Source organism: Anser anser (assembly GCF_964211835.1).
Source record: "Anser anser genome assembly, chromosome: 5".
Classification (NCBI taxonomy): Eukaryota; Metazoa; Chordata; class Aves; order Anseriformes; family Anatidae; genus Anser; species Anser anser.
This window is the reverse complement of record NC_139725.1, coordinates 31329007-31350152: the sequence shown is the minus strand read 5'-3', so window position 1 is coordinate 31350152 and position 21146 is coordinate 31329007. Positions and strand designations below refer to the sequence as shown.

Genomic DNA, 21146 nt, shown 5'->3' with positions numbered 1-21146 from the left:
TGAGCCCTGCTGCTCTTGCGAGCCTTGGCTAGCAAGGTGCTTGAGCTGCCCTCCACTGCTGCTGAACAACCCCGGGTTAGGTTTCTACATCTGAGACCCCTCCTTGCTTTTTCACCTTATATCACGATGGGAGCAGATCAGTGCTTTTCTAGTCTGATTAAAACTGGTATTATCCACACCCGTTTTATTGGGAATTTCCCATGCTTCCTGCGCAAGGCATCACACTTTGCTTTCAGAAACACTGGTGCACCACTGCACAGGAAACAAAGCAGGGATGTACGCGGGCCCAGTACTCACCCCTCCTAGAGCAGCGTCATGAGTGCTGGAGCGCTCCTCCACCTTCCCACAGCACCGGGAGGAAGATCCTCTTCTGCTGAGGGGCAGTTTGGGCCCCTTGTGTCCAAGAATGTGTTAGAGCCCATTTTGGCATTAGTTCAAGCAGCCTTCGGACTGCTTCAACTTATCCCATGGTGGGACGGCCCTAAGAGACCACGAGGGCCGAGTCCTCACCACGGTGCTCCATCGGGCAGATAGCCCAGGCCATGTCTCAGCAGAGAGCTGCCCTAGCAAGGGCAGCCTAGTGGTGCTTGAGAACCAGCGCTGTGATGTGCGCCATCCCTAGTTATCCTGCAGGACCCTTCTAGATGTCAGCACATCCCTTCTGTGGCCTCCTCCTTTCCCTGTTACCAGCCCAGAACAGACCCCGTGCTGGGGACATCTGAGTACCCAAACTTTGGAGTCAGCTGCCCAGGCTTTGCTGGGGCAAACTCCTTACTGCTATGCAGTAACGGGTGGCTGTGGAGCTGGCTGCATTACAGCCCTTCCCCCCCACAGCCACCAACCCCCAGCAGCACACTTGGTCTCGCACACCATGTGTTGGTGTTTCTAAATTTTTTTGAAAATTTGTTCTTCAAAAAAGCCCTGCAAAATGGCAAAATTTTCTACCAAGCAGAAATTCCTTTTACCTGTTCCTAGTATTCAGCTGCTAAGTCACTGCAGCTGGGATACAATGGTGTAGTAGGGTGTTTTTTTTCAAGCCACCTCAAAAAATACCCTCCCTGCACGTTGCTGGTCCAGCTCTTGGGCAGGGTGCGATTCTGTTTTTCTCCTTGTGTGCAAGGGACTCAGTTTATGTAACTCCCTTCATTTGGACTGGGAACCAGATGTCTACATAACTTGCATGGTCAGAGGAAAATAGAAATACCGCTGAAGTATCAAACCCCTCTGGGATATCAGAACAAGCTTGGCTGAAATCACAGCGGGGTCTAATCCCTTTCTCCCCCCGAAACCCTTGCTAAGGCCGTGATTCAGTATCTGCAGCTGGCAGCTAGAACTGTCTGGCATGGGGAAGGTACAGTTTTATCCTTTAGAATTTGCATGCAGCTGGAATAAAAGGCGGTAAATGCATAGTAAGCATATCCTGAACTCCACATAGTGCCTTTGGTCCAGAAGGATCCCAAAGACCATACACACAGGGATCACTCACCCACAGCAGGAGCACAGTGACCTCTGGGGCTAAGGCAGCTGCCGTTCTGCACCAGCAGCACCACACAGCAGCGTTTTAAGAATGGGAAGTGAGGAGTAACTTATCCATGGGAAATGATGAACACTTATCTTTTCAAGGAGACCTGCACACAGAACAGACGCGCGGCACGCATGCAGTACATGCAACCCACCGTTTCCCGATCCAAGAGCGTGCAGCATAACCCCATACAGCACATGCATCGTACAGGCAGGGCACTGTGCCAACACCAGGAAGAGACGTGATGCTTCCGGCATGCAGCGACGAGTCCTTGCGTGCTCTGTACACCCAAGCCCACGGCCCTCCGCAGGCTCGGGTACTGGCTAGTCGCTGCACACAACAGACAGCAGGTTGTGAATGCAGACTGGATCCCCTCGTGCCTCAGGTACATGCTGGTGCTCTCCACTGCTATGTAACACAACTACCTTTTCCCAGTAAAAGGCAGTATTAGTTAATGACTGGAGTACTGGAGCAAGCAAATTTTCTTTTAGAGCAAAGTATCATCCAAAAATAAAAATAACCGTTTTCCAGATGGCTTTTCTTGGTGCCAAATCTAAGAAACTTTGGCATCCATTCCTACATCCTTCCCTTCTAGCTGTCTGTTCCTGACACCCATTTCATCAGCATCTCAGGGTATCAGCTTCTTCTACTATGCACAGTTTATCTGACTTTTCTCTACTTAAACTTTTGGCTTTATTACATTGCAGGTCATAAATATGTTCCGTGCCCTCAAATGCTGTTCTCTCTTTATGCAATTAGGTAGAGCTGCAGAAGTGAGAAAGTGGAAAAGCTGGTAAGTATGTCACAGTTCTATGAGATTATCAAGGACCCAGTTAAAAAGAGAGTCCTGATGATATCAGGCAGCAGCTCCTCCTCCAGCCTTATGCCTTCTCCACTATGTTCATGGTTAGTTTTTGTAATACATCACAGTGACATACAGCTGTGCAAAATATCACACAGTTCACATGAGAAAGGTAAGATCCTATCAAGACATTTTACATGTATGACACCATGCTCATGAATTAAGAATAGGGACCAGGACAGCCAGAGTGTGACTTGGACTCTGATCCAACAGCAGACAAAAGGAGAGGACGTAAAAACCAAGACAGCAGAAGGCAGTAGCAGTAGCCAAGGGATGAAGACAAAAATTGGGAATGTGGGAAATTGGCATCAGAGAGAAACAAAGGTAACAAGACGGAGCTGGAAAATTCTGCTGAGAGCATCGAGGAAGGGACAGCCATGCAGGCAGGATAGACACTGAGGCTATCATAGCTGCGTAACACAAGGGTACAGATAAACATGGACCTGAAGCTAAGCATGGGACTTCAGGTTTGCAGAGTACTGTGGGTTCACTACGCTGAATCACGATGCACTTGCAGGCCTGAACCAAGGATAGTTCAGCATGAAATAGCCAAAAGATACCAGAAAACTAAAGCAGAGGAAATGCTACTGTGAAAATGCCAGTTTGCATCACTGCTAAGAGGAGGGCACTTCAGACACCAGGCAGAAATATCAAATATACCAAACACAGATCAAATACAGGAATCTCCAGTCATATTCTTGTACCTGGAAAACTCCTCCCTGCATGAGAAACCATGGTGGGATACTGGCTTCACGGTCATCGGGGATGTATGTGTGGGACTCTGCCCACAAGGCTCCTGGAGGAGAATACAAAACTGCCCAGCTGCTGCAGGCACAAGGACTTACAGCAGCTCCTGCTGACCAGCCGCTGCCTGCTGCCGACTGCAGTTCTGTCTCATATGGTTAATGAAGCTGAGCCTCTCTGTCGATTCAGTTATTCACCTATGCCTGGGAACAGAGACAATCTTCGGTCTTCATTGACTTGCTGTCCTGCACAAAATGCTCCATCCATAATGTCCAAGATTCTTTAAATGAAAGCTCATTAGAGAACTTCTATTCTTGTATTCTTAACCTATAGTCTACTCCCCACACAGCCCAAACACACCACCTCTTCCTTCACCTTATTCTCTTGCTGCAGTGAGCTGAATTTACCACCTGGAAAAGCTCCCTGCTTCTTCATACCTGATTCCTTGGTACATTTCACAGCACATCACTTTTCTCTATCTGGTGTCTTCTATTGTGCTGACTTTAAAATAAATTTCCTGACTCTCTTAGTCTCACTACATACACACATTTCCTCTAGGATGTACCAGAAGGGCTCCTTTTCGTATTAACTATTGCACTTGTGAACTGTAACAACGAAAGATAAAATACACGCAGCTATGCAAGCATAGGCTGCAAGCAGCTATGACACACCTCTACAAATCACACCACAGCATACGCTGCACTGGCCTACTATTGCTTGTGGAAGGAGGCAGGGCAAAGAAAACAGGTAAGGGTGCCCTACAGACTCCATTCTGTAGCCAAAAGTTTGCTGTTTGCCTTTTTGGTGCCCCATGGCAGCTGCTGCTTTCACCTGGGAGCTGCCAGGTCCTGCTATTGCTCGGGCTGAGGTTCATGGGGGGCTCTGCCAGCAAACACCTCCCCTCTGCCAGGCCGAACCACTCTTCTTTTATACTCCATCAGTGGAAGAGACACACAGGAGCTTTTATATCAGACGTTATAAAAATTCCAAATAAACACTGTATGCCTAATCTGTTAACTCTCTCTTCCATTAAAGCACACAGATTGAGAACTCTGGTGCTCTCAGAAGCTGTGTGGGTGCCTTTTGTTCATAATCAAATGTAAACTGAGAATAAAATGCAGAAATCTGCTCAGTACTGGGTCAGTGCTTTGACACTGCGCTGGAAACTTCAACACCAGTTTACTTACGGAGGAAACTCCTTCCTTGCAATATTGCAGTTTTAGGAAAGTTTGAAATCAAGTCTGAATATCATGGCCCAGGTTTATCTTTTGAAGGTACCTACTGAGGCTGGTATCAATTGGTTTAATCCCTGTTATTGCTGGAGTAACAACTGCTGCTTTAGAGTGAAAACTCAAGATGCTGCAAGGTGCAACAAAGGAAAATAATAATAAACCCTCCTGTTTTCCCACTCATTAAATGTGAATGACCCCCAGCACAAGTTAGGCAGAGACTTGGTGGCTTCTTCTGCAAGACAAGAACATCAGTGGTTTCCCTAAACGTACTCGTTAAAATATATTTTCCTTCTACTCTTGGCCCTGAAGGATCATCTCAGCTTATGAGAACTAAGCTTCTGTCTATCTGATTATTAAATCATTTCTAAAGCAGATGGGAAACTACAGTGGTTTAAACAGCTAGGCTGAGACTGCATGGCTAAAAATAGGGTAGCAGGCTCCTTTTAATTAGTAAGATGATCAAATATGACAGAAGAGGGAGATGTAGATATATGGATTTGTGTGTATGTGTGTCTTTAAAATTAAGTTATTACCTCAATACCAGGTATTATTTATATCATATATGATACATGATGTCTGATTTTTATGATGCCATTTATCTTCACTTGGAAGAGAAGACAGACTAACTCTGCTTTCATAATGTCAATCCTTGCTATATTCAAAAGGAAAATTGTAATAAGATAAACCTGCCACCATGTGCAGTGCCATCATTTTTTAAATGAGGTGGATTAGTAAGTGCTCTGGTGCAACAGACTGTCAGATCTCAAATGTGCTGCCCAGAGCAAGCAGAGCTGCCTGAGATCAACCCTGCCCCATCTCTCCTGAAGCATGCAGAAGAGCCGATCCAGCTCTGCACCTGAGACTTCACACACGGGAGCCAGGCACAGGGCTGAAGGAGTCAGGGACTGCTATATTTACCCTACCACTGCACTGCCCACCTGTTTTTGAGGACTCCTCAAAGCCTGAACAGGGGAAAGAAGGTATTTGCTACCCCTCTGCTCCTGCAGTGCTGAGGAACGTGTGCCCTGTAGGGTTGTGCTCCATCACACGGAAGTGCTCTTCAGTGCTCAACAGATGACTGCCACCTGTGACATTTGGTCCTGAGGCTGCACAGCTGCCACCCTGGGCCTCCCTGGCAAAAGCTGTCTGTTCTGCTCAATGCAAACCAGATAACACCTGGCATCCAGAAAGATTTGGTGCAAAAACTTGGTGTGTTCATCAGTTGTGAGCTGCCTTCTCCTGGTCAGAGTACCATGCCAAGGAAGATGAGACAGCGAGTCTTGTAGGAATTGAGGCCTGGCATGAAAAATACCTGTTCTGTCTTATTCCCCACTGCCTGAAGGTGTCAAGCCTCTGGCTGGCTAGCAGGGCTCCGCTGTATCCTTCTAAAGGATGACAGATGGTCTGGGGTTAATCTCTGTCTCCTGGGTTTTGACTGAGATGAGCAGGAGTCCTGTGGACAAGATGACTTCCATTTGCACCAAGTCTGCGTGCTCAAAGCCAAGCTGTGAGGCCTTCCACCCAGTGCAGGAGGGCAATCTGGAAGCACTGAAAGATTTTTCTTGGGATGAGTTTTACCAAAATAAAGAGACAAAAAGCCTGCAACACTGTTTGCAGTTTGACCACAAAGCTTTACAGCTTTTCTTTTTCCTGAAGTGTTGCAATTTCTTTCACTGTTTATCACATAAGAGATGCTGAGATTCAAGCAACCAGAAGCAGGCAAACCGAAGTCTGATTTTTTCACTTCAGAAGAGAAGATAGACTTTCTAAGGAGCCTGGCATGTTCTGCCTATAAACAGGCCTCAGCTGATACTGAAAGCTCCCTGCACACACAGCATCATCAGCAAGGGGCCCAAAGCAATCCAACCCCACCTCCACCTCCACAGGGCTGCTCTGGTCCTACTCCGCCTCCACAGTTAGTGTAACTGGGTTCCCCAAATTTGAGTAAAATGATGCAAAAGGAAACTGTAAGATCATAAGATTCGTTTTCCCTGTGTTGCTTTTCACAGGCAAAAAGTTATAGCACGTTGAAAAAAATAGTAACTGCTTTATTTGAAGGAACAATGAGGTAAAGATTATTTGGGGGAGATTTCAATAGGCCTGAGCTGCCAGAGTGCCACAGGAAACAACAACTTATTGATGCTGGAAGAGAATTTGCTCCATATTTTAAGACCTATTTTGAATATTCTTATAATCTTACTAATTGTCAAGGTGGTACAGAAAGAACAAACACAGCATGGCCACTTTACTTTCCACTGTAAGTGTCTGGGAGCTATTCCTTAACTAATCATTTCCTGACGCTTTTCCTAAATGGCATTTGTCATCAAATTTTATTCTCAAAATCCGCATTTAAATCCTGACGTTCAAATTCAATCTACCTGAAAGTTTACATTTTTATCCAGAACCGAAGTTCCTGGAACTCTGAAATCCCACCCACATTTTGTGTAACATTTTGACTGCCAGTCCTGCGCAGTCCCTCAGGCCTGGGCCTGGCAGCCGGCAGCTGCCCCAGGAGGCCGCACGTTTGCGCAGGCACCGAGCACCACCAGGTGCAGGACCTCTCATGCACGACCAGGTCTTTGGTGACCCCAGATCAGTCATTTCCCCAAGTGCTGGGTCACACACTACAGTCAAACCTGGAAATTTCTCAGGGGCCTACTACGGTCTCCCTGTACCAAACTGCGCACAGCCTGGAGGCGGCCCGGTTGCACGGGCAGTTAACAGTGCAACCTGGCAGCCACCACATCCCACTGATGGCTGCTTAAGACAAATGAATTCAAGCCCTAGCTGTTTTGGGTGTTCTGCTGACAGCCACCACAGGAAATCTGACCTATTCTATTTGTGAAACAGGCTTAGGGCTCCCAGCCCAGCCTCAAGCACATGCTTAACTTCAGCCTGCCTGACGTGAACCGAATTGCTTCACTTCTGCGCAGCCAGGGACTGCAGTGCATTTCAGAGAACTAGAGCATGTAGAATTAACTTTGTCTTAATTTGGGTCTCCTGAGTAGGCGATAAAGTTACTGCTTTGGTAATGGTGGCCTCTGAGGAGATCATGACATGCCAACAGGGCAACTTTTTTCTCATCTAATGGTAGTGACAAACCACCATTATGCAAAGTATAAAAATTCCAGATCGTTCCTAGTTCTTGTGGCTACCGTGTCATCACAGGATGATATTTTACATCTGTATTAAGAAAAGTGAAAGAAAATGTTTACTGTATGCTAGCCAATACGACAAAAATTAACTAAAGGGCAGACCAATCTACAACAATTACCTTTACAGGTACTTACATTATAATTCTGCCCTCCCAAACTGTGGCTTTCGTGTTGCCCTTCAAATCAAATTTAAGGGAAAAATCTGGTCTTGGCAGTGTTGCTATAAACTCAGCCAGCCTAGTAAAGTGAGAGTTACTCTTCTATTTGGTGAATCTGGGAGCAGAATTTACCACTCAGTGTAAATATTTCTGCATAGTTTGTTTAGAAAAAAAAATCTTGTCTGCTCCTCTCCTGGCAAACTCTTAGAAAGTAGTAAATATGCAGATGGGCATAGTGATATATTTTGTATCAACATATTTTAAATGTGTGCATATGCATTAGCTATATAAATACATTCCTCAGGAAGCCTGCCAGTGGATATACTACAAAGCTCTGCATTTGTTTTGCTTGTGCAGTTAGCATGGCAGCATCAGAAAGAACCCCTCCAGGCTTATCTGCTATATGATAGCTCACACTTACCTGTGCAGTTTCCCCTTTTCTATCTGGATGTACAAATGTTTTAGATTTATACACTGTGCATATATAGTGTGTATATATATATAAACATATATAAATACACACACAAATACAAGCATATGTACTGTATATACACATAGTCCAATACCTTCATTATAAAGTTGTTATAATGCCATGACAAGGTTTATGAACTTTCTACAAAATATTGTTCTGTACAGTAGCGTATACAGGAGTCAACCCCATGATGACTCTGCTGTCCTGGTACCACCTTACAACTAATGATGGGCGATACACAAACATCAAAGCAGTATGACAAAACCATGTGCTGTATCAAGTCAAAATGTACTTGATACTGAGCAATGCTAGAATGACTTCCCACTGACCCAGTTGCTATATCTTCAGTGCTAGCTCTCTGCCACCCCATGTTGCATCCTGCACCCTCCCCCTGCCTCTGTCTTCCCTCCCCAACAAGCCAGCTGCACTACTGCATGGCTGGATACCCCAGGGAGGACAGGCACACCCCAGAACATACACACCATGCTGGGACCAGAAGTAGGCACCAAACATTGTCCCCTTTTTCATCTGCTCCCTGAGACGAATTCCTGAAAGCAAGTGGGAGGAGTGCATCTTGGCCATCCCTGGGGTCCTGCTCTAAGGGCTAACACAGAGCCCTGGTGGTGCCCAACATGTCCCATGCTTTAGCACCCTTCTAGAGCAGGACCAGCTCCCCCACTGCCCAAGTGGCTGGAGGTTGGAGTCTGGTGAAGGACGAGAGTAGAGGACACCTGTCTGCTGCCTTTGAGGTCCTACCGTCCCCTTATCTAAGAGGTTTAACAGTGCCGCGTTTCTCACTGTCACTGCGCTCCTTTTTGGGTGTCACTACCATGGTAGTCAAAGGGTATCGCCCATCACTATTTACGCAAGCACTGACAGAGTGGGCAGCGGAGGGAGCGTCTGCAGTGCTGTGGGTGGCTATGTATGTGTACACACACAGGGAGCATGAACCATGCACGGAGGTCTATATGGATCTTTTGCAATGGCGCTACTAGAACCATGCTCGTCTACTTCACTGTGCAAGGAAAAGCCACGACAAATACTGTAGTGGGAACGCAGCAAAAAGACATCCTTCCATTTAACTCAGGACAAAAATCAATTTGCTATTGCAATGATGATTAGCTAGAATGAGCATCATGATGGAATTCTGCTCCCAACCCCGCTTTTCAGAGCTGCTATTTAGATGAGCTACAGTACTAAAAGAGAAGCTGCAAAGATGCTATCTGCAAAAATAAAAGATGAAGTAAGTTAAGCGTCCACATTCCCCCCAATGAAAAATGAAGTTCTGAGGAAAGAGAGGAGGGAAAAGAAAACGAACTTACCACGCTGCGAGTGAACTTTTCTAGAGAAGTTCTACGACCTTGCTCATTCTCTGGCTTAACGGGGAAAAAAGTGGGGAGAAAAAAATACAGAAAACAAACCCTTCAGCTTAAATGCAGTTTTTCAAAACAGCAGCAAAATACGAGGAAGCAGCAAGGGGAAAATGTAAAAAAATGTAAAAACCAGTAATCAATGTTTGCAGCAGCAAACATAAGAAACCAAAACCCCTTACAGAATGAGACATCACTACTTCTACTCTTGGAGAATGTCACCTTTTCTCCTGTGAGTTTTTTTGAACGCTTCAAACAGCGTCTGTGCATTGCCGTGTCTCACAGCTATTGGTATTGATTTCTTGTTCATTGAATTTTCCTTCTGTAGCTGTTTGAGCTGGGACCTCTGATTCTGGTTAACATCTGCCAAACAGCTGATTGGAGGCTCCCATCTACTTGTTTAGAGAGATGAAAAAACACACAGTCACTTTTACAACATTAAAAAGCAATGTGTGAGTGAATACAGTGCTGGAAGGAAAATCCTGCTGAACTCATTGCCGGGGAACCTATACGTTCCTCTATTAATCCAGAGGATAGAAGCAGATTTCCAATACATTTGGCTACTTCAAAACATAAGGCAGCATAAGTATGTCTGTGCAAGGCCGTGGAAAGATACACACAGATCTGGGGCACTGCTCTTTTTGTATCTAGAGAACAGGACTATTGATATGCAAGAAGATATTCAACTTCACTGTGGGAAGACAAGCGTATGTATCATGGCTTTATTAACGTATCCCTAAGAAGGTTGCTCACTGCTGTGCTTCATTCATTTGGCACAAGGGAGATCTAATTGTCACTAACAAGGAAGAACTAAATAATTTATTGGCATGTTTGTTGGCATATCTAATAGAAAAAAAATGTTATGGAGAAGAGAAGAAACTCAATAACATGAAGAAAAGCTCATTGCAGTCAGAAAACTGTGAGCATTGGCAATTTACAAGAGAGAAAATTATTTGAATATGGTGAGTCAGTGAAACGGAGATGATAAGATGGAAGTAAAACTGCAGTGAAGGGGATAAGGAACTACTTTTAAAGGAAAGCCACAGTACTGATGGTGCATGACACTGCACTGGAAATAAGTGCTGCACTCGAGCTCCTCCTCAGAGGGGCCCACCCACCACAACATCTGCCATGGCTTCAGATGTTCAGCAACAACCCCCAGGAGAAAGCACTTGAGCACAAACAGGTAGAGAAGATATAAGGAAGCCAGAAATATATCAGATAAATTGGATGAAAACTTGTGCTGGTGAGTCTAGGCAAAGCCTTTTGATTCTTCTTCATTAGAGCTGCAATTAACAGCATCTCTCTGGTGTCCACAAGATGGGTCTGAAGGCCCAGGCAGAGGTGGGCCTGATTCTGCCTGGCGGGTCACCAGAGACAAGACAAAAACAGAAGGCCATTTCAAGACCAGAAGAAACAGTCAAGCAGTCTCCCTACTTAGAGCCATTTGAGAAAGCCACAACTTCAGCTCTGGTGTCCCAGAAACGTTACTGAAAGTGAAAGCTAGAGGTGCTATAAGGACAGATTTTTAGAGCTGCTGAGTGACTTGATTAGACTGTTTTAAAGCATACTGAAACATTTAACAGTTAGGACAACATTTCTGTAGGGACAGAAGTAATCTGAGCTTACTCGAGACCAAAGTTCACGCATGTGGCTTGTAGCACCACTTCCAGAAACCTATTTAAAACATGTCAGATGAGGGCTTTATAACAAAGATGACATACTAAAATGGCAGCTGTAGGTCCAAAGGAGTGGGGCAGCTCCTTGCACCTTGCCTCTGACTACCAAAGCAAGTAGAGATGTGTGAGAAAGGAGCGACAAGGGGAATGATGCCTGGTCCCCACCACAGGCACGGGATGTGCTGTCCTGTTGGCTCACGTCTACTGCCAGCAGTCATTAAAAATTCACCACATGACAGCAGAAGAGGGCAGTGAGGTCCCCTGGGAAGAGCCCCACGCAGAGACCTCTGCCAGGGAGCTAGAGGAAACACTGAGGGCAACCACTTTTAGCAATGCTCTTATTGTGATCAGGCTCGGCTTTCCCTGTGGATGCAGCACTTCAGGCTGCTCTCTGTCTTGGCCCCGGGGCCACGGGGACCTGACATCAGCTCTGTGTGGCAGACATCACTTCAGCCAACGCTGAGGACAGAGCCAAGGCACGTGTCAAGGGACAAAGCAGGCTCTGTGGCTGGTGGGAAGGCAGTAACATACCCTTGCTGCCACCAGAGCACAATTTTACCCAGGAAAAGAAACACCTAGACAGAAGAGCCTCTGCTAGGCTCCCAGGCAGACCAAGGCACTTGCATACTGCAGCATCACATTGCTGCAGGCTGGAAAACAGGCATCTAGCCCAACAGCATTTTAAAGTGGAGCTTCGGAGTGCTCTGGGCACAAAGGGGAGCAAGCCGACGAAGCCAGTTCTTGCTGTATCCCTGCACCTGCTGCTGAAATTCAGTGGTTTTGCTTTTGCTGCCAGCAAGGTGATGCAGTTTCCCACCCAGCAGTAATGCAGGACAGTGGTCTTCAAGGATTATGAGCACCTTGCTGGCTGCCAAGACCTTGTCCAGCATAGGTGGCCACACCCGAGGCTGTTTTCCTACCACAACTGAGGACGTGGGTGGGGAAGCAGGCATGGATTGCCCCAGAGCACTGAGGTGTTCCACAGAAGTGCCTGCAAGCACAAGCTGCACCAATCCCAAACCTTTGGCATGGGGACGGCAGGCTGGGACCAGCTGAACGTGTGGAAAACCCATCGCCATAGCATCCAGCTCTGAGTCAAAGCATGACATTTTCTAATAAAATAAAAAGCAGCTGAGGCTGGCTGGCTGCAGAGTGATGAGCTGGCATGAGCAGATTTCCTGGCACCGGGTGTGGGTGCTGGTGCAGGCTCCCCAGCTTTACCTGCCTGCATCCCTCCAGCACAGGGAAGGAAATTTAAAAATAAACTAAAAAGAAGAGAAAAAAAAAAAAGAGGAAAAGAGACCGAGTCAGATGTTTTTCAGCACTGTGAACACATCTTGGGCCCAGTGCAGGAAGTGGCTGATGAGGCTGCGGACCCCGGAGCTGCAGCACAATGGCAGCGTTAGCACAAGCGCACACCATGACTGCAAAGTGCCCAGGCAGAGAAACACATGCATGGCCAAGGTCAGGCAGTCCTCGTGGGTGCGGAAAGGAAAGGAGACATCCTCTCCAGCAAACACACCAACGAGCTCTATCAGCTAATGACAAAGGACATGAGTATTTAGGCAAAATACGAAACCCCCACCCCCACTGTAGATGAAAACATCTCAGCCCAGGAAGGTGCAGAAAAACAGATCTTGCTAATTAGCCATTCGCTAATTATTGACCATCTCCTCTGAGTTTTCCTTTTTCCACGATTAATTATTTATCCAACCATCCCGATTTTAAGTTCCTTTGTGCAGATTCTGCTGGCACAGGGCAGCGTAAGTAGAAAATCTTATGAAAACCAGCTGACACTGATTACTAAAAGTAATTAGGAGAAAATTGCTCAGCATCTTTATAACATTCAAGCCAAGTCCTGTCGCTGAATCAAACTGGCCATGTGTGCCCTGATGGGACTGAGGAAGGGACAGAATCTGCAGTAGGAAGCTAAATGGACAATACAGACCACTCAGGACAGAGAGTCTGGATAAAAACAGTGCTTTGAAAAGCGTGTGCTGAAAATGCAGCCTGCTCCTCACTGCACAAAGCTCCTAGCCATTGCCTAGCTGACACTTTTTTTTTTTTCCAGGGATTTGAAAAGGGGTAAGAAAATGCATCTAAGAGCTTGGTCTTCTGAACTGCAGGTCTGCAGAAATCCCTCCTTCCCTCCCAGGATTCACTTTGTTGGCTATTGAAGGAGAAAAACGTGCATTGCAGAGGGGTGGTGCTGCACGAAAATGAAGGATAATCACTTCACTTGGTCACTGCACCGAGCCTGTCTGAATTTAAGAAGAGATTGGACTGTGCACTTAGTCACATGGTCTGAACTTTTGGGTAGACCTGTGCGGTATCAAGAGTTGGACTTGATGATCCTTAAGGGTCCCTTCCAACTCAGGATATTCTATGATTCTATGATTCCCTGACACCGGCTCAGGAGAAAGCCAGAAGCGGGTCCCCAGCTTCTCAGGCAGCCATTTATGCTTGTCCAACGTGAGGAAGTGAAGGGCACGGACAATGCTACCAAATGGCTGGAACAGCAGCTTGCATCTGCTCTGTGTTCATGAACACAGGACCCGAGCCAGCTGGTGAGGAAAGTAACACACCAAGCCAAGCAAACACGAACCTGTGCTTCCCCTGGTGCGACGGGGCTCACTCCCATGACTTTGTAGCCCTTCTGGGATGCTCTCCTGCCTGCGGGAGGCTGCCCCGTGCCAGGCTGATAGGAACACCGGAGCCGTGACAGCTCAGCTACACCGCTCAAGCTGGTAGCTAATGTGGAGATGCCCACCAGCATCATCACTTCACCTTGCTTTCATGCACAGTAATAAAAAACAGCTCGAGGTCTTTTCTGCTCCTTTCACAGAATCAGAGAACCACCTAAGTTGGAAAAGACCTTCAAGATCATGAAGGCCAACCGTCAGCCTGATCTACTGAGTCCCATCACTAAGCCGTGTCCCTTAGTGCCCTGTCTCCCTTCTCCTGAAGCACCCTGCAGAGCACGTGCCCGGCTGGTCCTTCACCATTAACGAAGCCCCTGTGCACCTCCACCCCTTCCAAGATGCACTAACGAACCTACACTGCTCTTTGCCCAGGGAATAAATCCCTGCTCTGCGGCCAATCCGCCCAGCCCAAACTCCTCAGCCTGAGTGAGGAGGTTTGTCACGGCACGTGTTCCTGCATGAGGCTCGCTGCCATCTCAGGACGTTCAGCCGCCACTCTGGCTAGCAGGGAGGAGGGCAGGGGCGGGGCGGAGGTTATTACCTGCTGCAAAGCTGTCTGCATTGCGTGCTATCAGCAGAAACAGGAGCAGGGTGATGCTCGATGCTTGCCAGCGCAAGTGGGGCGTGATGTTCAGATACACAAATAAAAGGCAAGGAGTTGGCTGGGGATCTCGGCACCGTCCAGCCCTTGGCCGTGGAGCTGGCTGCTTCCAGCAGCCCCGTGCCTTCTGCCTTGCTGCAGGGGGAAGCTGGCATGGAGGCAGCGAGTGCAGGTCAGGCCAGGCTATCGGCCCTTCCTCCCTCATCCCCCTCAGCTCCCTCCTGGCAGGGGAGGAAGGCTTCTGTGTGAGGCAGGGAGTTACACCCAGCTCTTCTCCTCTCCAGCACGCTGCTTCCAATCACGCCCGTGCTGGAGGCCAATCTCATGCTCCCTGCTGAGCACCATGAATCTGCAGGACTGAGGCCAATGGTATTGTGGTTGTTTGTAATAACGACACTGTGAAGAACGAAGGGGACAAAATAAAATAAAATGGAATAACAAAGTATGTATGCCTGGTCTGTACACAGCCTATGTCCTCCACTGTCTTGCATCAGTGGTGTCAGCAATGTGTTCCTTTTATCCTCCCTGGTCCTTCTCATAATTCTGTCATTGTATCTCAGTCCTGACCCACAACTTTTCCTCTTTCTCTTCCCTTCATTACTGCACTCCCAGAGCAGGGAGTGGAAGCTCCCACATGTGCAGTTATTGTATGATGCAGAACTTATAGTGCCTTCCAAACTCCAGATCTCAACAATGTCAAGAATCTTTTGAGGCATTAATTCATTAGTGGCTTGCAATGTATCCACTGAGCAGGTCACTCTTATTCTTCCCATTTGACAGAGAAAAGAATACGAGGCAGAGCAAAGCTGAACTTTCTTTTCCCCAAGACCACACAAGAAAGTACGTGGGCGAACCAGGGGATGTGCATGGACTCTGTGGCTTCTGGTCCTGTGCTTTAGCCACACGGCCAACCTTTTCTGTTGGCCTGCCCTCGCAGCTTGCCACAACCCAGATCTGGAGCTAAAGGACTATAGATGCCAACTGAAACCTACGAAAAAGCTGATGCCAACATAACTATGAAATATTCGTGCATGAATGTCAAGCTACAGAGACATTAATTTGCTTTGTGCAAGCAGCTCTTCTAGCCCAAGTCCACAATGCTGTTCTTTCAACAAACTTACTTTTAATAATAAAATTAAGGCTATGCCATATTGGTGTTGCATACAGGCAGTATTAGGATAATATCTGTGGGGCAAGACATACTCACGCCCCAGAGGGATGTACTCATCAAGTCTTAAACAACTACGCTGAATAACTACTTGCATCAGTGAATCCAGGACTTTGTGTGTAGGCCCTAAACAAAATCCTTCACCCCTGCAGGCTCTGACAGCCTGCTGTGTTTCCTCTTTCCTTCCTTCTCCTTTCCAGATATTTACAAGAACTTTAAAGAGATGCCTCTCAAACAAACACCAAAAGCACTAAAGATCTTACCATGTACTTCAATGTATAGAAACTTCATGTTCTTTCTGTTAGCTTCTCTGTACCTATGCTGCTTCAGAAATGTTCACTTGCTCAACACAATGCAGCACGATTGTGAAGAGCTGGACAGATTCTGTAGTAACATCAGTCCCCCTCCTGCATCGTGTGAAGTTGGTGCACAACACATCCACACTGATCTACTACTGCGTTTATTGTGCTTTGCTATGTTTACTTGTGCACACACAGATCTTTCTAAATGAAACTTGATTCTTACTTTCATGGCTGTGTTAACATGACACCAAGTCCTGCTCCTCCGGCATTTTGCAGGGGGATGAGGATGTCATACTGACACATCCAGGGCTTGATCTGACAGTAGACAAGGACTGCAAAAAAAGCCTCTGGTATGAACGGGCTCAGCTGTGAGGAGAAAACTCTCCTGCTTTGAAGCGTGTGAACCCTCACGTGTTCAACAGAGATTTGGGGGGAGGATGGGGATGGCACAATGTAAGCTTATAGGCACAGAGGAAGGCAAAGGTTTTTATGCTTTATACCATCAGAAGACTTTGCCTTGCACTTCCTTCTTTCCCCACAGCCTCTGAACTCTAAGTCAGGTCTAACCTTTTCAAATGTAAGCAGCACTGCTCTATGCTGTCTCAAATCAGACGTTTTGAAACACAGGGCTGACTGCTGCCCTCCGTTACCTTCCCTAATCCACCTGCCTGCAGTCCCAGGCATAGCAAACAGAGGGGTTTGTCTCCTTTTGTCACAATACGCATGGTTTTAGGACACACAGTGACAATCAGGACAAAAATATCATTGGGATTTCATCGTATTGTGCCAATGAAATGTAATTTGGCAGCACACAGAGAATGCAGCAGAATAACAGCAGGGAAGATGGTGATGGAAAACCCCACACTCAGGCTGCAGGTGCCAGCTTATGAGTGGTCCTGGAAATCAAACATAAGAGAGACATATACACGTGTACATGCATGCACATGCACACATGGACACACAGATTTATGGAAGTCAGGAGGTGCAGGAAGCATTTGAACACAGCCACCAATGCAGAGAGCAGCAGCTTACCTCCCAGCCTTCAGAAAGGACGGACACGTGGGTAGGAGCTGCCACAAACCTAGGTGACCGCTCCTCTGCTACTCTGAACTGGGGGTCCTGGCAGAAAGGCAGTGCTGGCAGAGCACATGCGGGCACCAGAAAAGCTAAAGAGCTCAAACCCAGTTCTCCAGTGAAAAAATGTGGCTGAAAGTCTTGATTACTGCATGGGTTGCAATTATTTCTTGTCTCCAAGGAAAAAGAAACATCTCTTGGGTGCCAAGAGCAAGTGAAAGGGAGAAGAGAAGAATGGAAATCACTGCAGGGCAGTTTAGAGGTAAGGCATCCAAAGGGAGGATCACATGGTGAGGCTGAGGAGGTGAAAACCAGAAGGGGTGAAATTTGCAATTAATAGATTGATGGGTTCTGCTTCTCGTACCAGACACCATCTTTGTCATGAGGCAGAGGCAATGCAGTTTTAATTGCCTGCACTGCATTTGGGAAACAGCTGTGCAAGACAAACACTTTTTTTTTTTTAATAGTGGGTCATCATATTTTCTCGAAAACATATGTTGAGGCTGTGCATACGGATGCCATACCCTGTGCCCCTGGTGAGGAAAACAAAAGTTCTTACTGCTTTCATAAATAAAATTTAAAAGAAGAGACAATATTTTCATTTTCACACTAGCAGCAAGCAGCAGACGAGAATCAAGACGTGCAAAGAGATGCAAGCATGTCCTTTCCAACAGATACCTTCTTCTTTGCCAGCAATAAGTCCTGGTAAGCATTTGAACGGAGGAAGCGCGCGTAGCTGTCACTCTTCATCAGCTTGTAAATGTGCTCCTGTGGGACGGGAGGAAATGAGAGACAGAGAATTGTTATCAAACCTCATTTAGACATCACAGGGATTTAAAACACAATGAATTAGAAGGAAGAGAGACTGATCAAAGTTCTAATTAAGTCTGCTATTATCGATTATGCGCGTTGTGGTGGTATACAGGAGGTCCATCCTGGGGCAGGACCCTGCTGTGCTTGGGGCTGCATAAACACAAAGCACAAAGATGGCCCTCGCCCCAAAAGGCTGGCACACATTATTCAGTAATCAGTGTTATTTTGTAAAGACTGCAGCTCTCACCATTCCCCAGATTATAAACAGGTGTCCAGCCAGACTGAAACTACTGGGATGGCTCAAGATGGAAGAAATAAATGTCAGAATCTGTCCCATAGATTGGGTTGCATTTTACCACTCATAGATACTTGCACTATCACCCAGCATTCCCTTTATAGTTCATAGAGGGGAACTGATACTTGGACACATTTCACCTCCACTTAAGACAGACACTCAAAATAAGCCAAACTGTTCATGTCCTGAAAAAGCCTCTATCTCTAGCTGACCATACGTGGAGCTTATAGGCCTAGCTCAGACGTGAACGTCTGCACCGTGTGTATAAAGTTACATCAGATGAGTCCCTCATCACCACAAGGTCTTTTTTCTCCTACCGAGTCAAACTGCTGTCACCAGTTTGCTCTGAGAGTACAGCACCTACGGTGTGCAGCTTCAGTCTTATGAGGGGGTGTTTAACTGCAGCAGAACTTCATGCTAACTCTTTTCCATTTGCCTTGCTTAGTTTTACTTGCCTGATGAAAATCCCATATTAGAGTCAGCTCTTCTAATTTTCCCTGGATTTGTAAATAGATATTAGTCCAAACACCAGGAAAATCAAACCACAATACTTTGGCCAAATAAGAACTGAGAACACACTAAGGGAACTCAAACGAAAAACAGGCACTTTGGGCATTTCTCTTAGACTTTGCCCACGGAAGCACTTTTATAGAGTTAATGAGTTGTTTTACCTATACTGATTTATACAGCAAGAAATATTCTCCCCTGCCCTACAGACATTGCAGATGAAACTTTGGAAGAGGCAAACCAGACTCAAGTCACAAAGCTTATTTCACAGTGTTAATAAGCCAAGCAGAATTCCCTTATCGTCCCCATCAAGGGCGATTAGCGATGACCTGTCTGTACACAGAAGAACTGCTTAATTCAGCTTTCTTGCACTATTCAGTGTATAGTCAGTCTTAAGATGGGCAAAACTGCCACTGGTGTTACTCAGATTCAGAGTAAAACGTATCCTTTGAGCTACAGCCTGGTGTGGGACAGTTTTTACTGGTTAATTTCCACATTTGCTTTCAGACCTGTCAAATCCTCATTTCTGTGAAACTATCTGAAGGATAGCACAAGATTTTGTGAAAGAAATGCTTGCATAAAGTCATTTAGCAAACACAACCCCTTCTCACTGCAGAAAACAAACAGAAGGGAGGGCACAGCTCCACACTTATCAGGACAGAATGAGCAAAGCAGAAGCTGAGACAAGGACAGGGAAAATAATGCAAACCATGGATATGGTCAACAACAGGTTTGTACTTCTCTGGTATGAGTAAGGATTTTCAGCACCAGCTCTCTCTCAAGCACTTCACCTAGTAGAAACTCAGCATTCAGTTGATTTAAACCCAGCCACGGTGCAAACAGCTCAGCTGTGTTGTTACCTCTTAAATCTCGGAAGGAGACTCCATCTCCTCCTAATAAGTTCTTCGTAATTAATTGGAAAAAAACCTCACCACCTAACTGCATACTTAAAAGGCTTTTTCCTTCCTCATCCAGGACCATGGGTGGCTGATGAGTAACTGGGGCAGCCACCTTGCAGCCCCATCAGGAGTAAGGGCTGGAAGGGTCTCCAGAGCCTTCCTCCTCCTGGTGATCCTCCCTCGCCGCAGCCTGTACATGCAGGGTGCTGGTGGGATGGGGTACTGAAGTGGGGAGGAAGGTGCTGTGGGGCTGAGGTACAGCACTGGGTAACAGGGATATTTTGACTGATATTTTGATATACAGGTGATTACATTTTTCGACTACCTTTGAACTCCCAGTGGTTTCTTTACCTGTGGTCAGACAACTGGGTCTGCTCTGAAAGGCAGAGATAATATTTTTGGAAAATAACATTCAGTTTTCATTTTTGCCCAGGCAGATCACATTAGCTGCTTTCATGTTAAGAGGAACACAGTGGAGCAGAGACTACTGGCCATATAACCCACCGGCATGCAAGCAAAACCCATCATTCTTACTCATGTCAAGATGACTTCATGTACTTGACCTTAAAACAGTATAAACTCAATAACTGACTGTTGGAAGGGGGAAAAATTACTTTGATCCTCAGATGAAATAAACCACAAGCCAACTTCTCAGGTGAGGCCACTCCATGAAGAAGAGGAGTACTGCACACCACATCCCTAGGTAACTGCTATGAAGGATTTTCTCTGCTTTTTACATCTTGGAACTGCTGAGCAGCACTGCTACCTTTCAGCTGTTCACTAATGATATAATGAAATGGGGAATAGCTATTCCTAGGCTTTGAATGCTAAGGAAGAAAGAAGGCCACGCATGGGGGAAGGGAGGGACACATACAGCTTCAGATGCAAACTTTCCTGCTTAATCACAAGAATTCAAAGGGCTGGCTTTCAGAAGCTCTGGACTGGAGGCACAAATGAGGCACCGATCATTTATTTTATAGCACTGCATTTCTGAAGCACCTAGTGGAAATCTGAGCCACTTGCTCAGGCCAGCAAAGACTGCTTACCAATAAGCAACAGCAAAGGACAGCTTACACTGCTGCAGCCAAACTCCCTGCTGAGACTGCACCACGAGGGTTCCTGCTGAAATTGAGGCTGCAGTATGCGTCCAGCTGCCACACAGCCAGCCTAGCTGCAGGACAGGGAAACTGACTGGGACATCGGTTTTCATCTTTATCCTTCCTCTATTCTTCATCACCAAGCTGTTTTCTGCTATACCTTCTGGAATCCAGAACTTTCTAGGAGGTGATGGATCTAGGGTGATCCTTGTGGGCTCCTTCCAACTCCGGTGTTCCAAGAATTTACAGCTAGCACTGAGCAGCTCCTCATTTCTTAAATGCACTGAAAGCCACCAGAGGTCTAGCAACTGAGAATAATCTTTTGAGACAGCCTGAGCAACAGGCATATTAGCAGAGGAGCGTGCATGGATTTAGCTGCCCTGTGCAACTTTTGCAAATTGGCTTGTCCCCATGCATCACAGATTTTTAACTCACTTGGGATCATTGCAACCCACTGGTCTCTCACGTCCTAATTTACTGAGCAGCTGCTTTTG

General features: G+C 46.4%; 1 protein-coding gene across 22 annotated transcripts in view; it reads right to left on the bottom strand.

Moving 5' to 3' along the window:
* The window catches only part of RGS6 (regulator of G protein signaling 6), a 278204-nt gene that overhangs the window by 12798 nt on the left and 244260 nt on the right, over positions 1-21146 (bottom strand). For 16 of the 22 annotated variants that reach the window (XM_083839337.1, XM_083839338.1, XM_083839339.1 and 13 more), the window contains 2 exons: positions 17720-17809; positions 978-9521 (listed from right to left, as the gene is read on the bottom strand). In XM_083839337.1, the coding sequence (XP_083695463.1) occupies positions 9342-9521; positions 17720-17809 (270 nt within the window). In that variant the 3' untranslated portion in view covers positions 978-9341. Of the gene's footprint in view, positions 1-977; positions 16864-17719; positions 17810-21146 lie in introns of those variants that run through there. The other 6 variants (XM_083839322.1, XM_083839323.1, XM_083839324.1 and 3 more) reach the window with 3 other exon arrangements.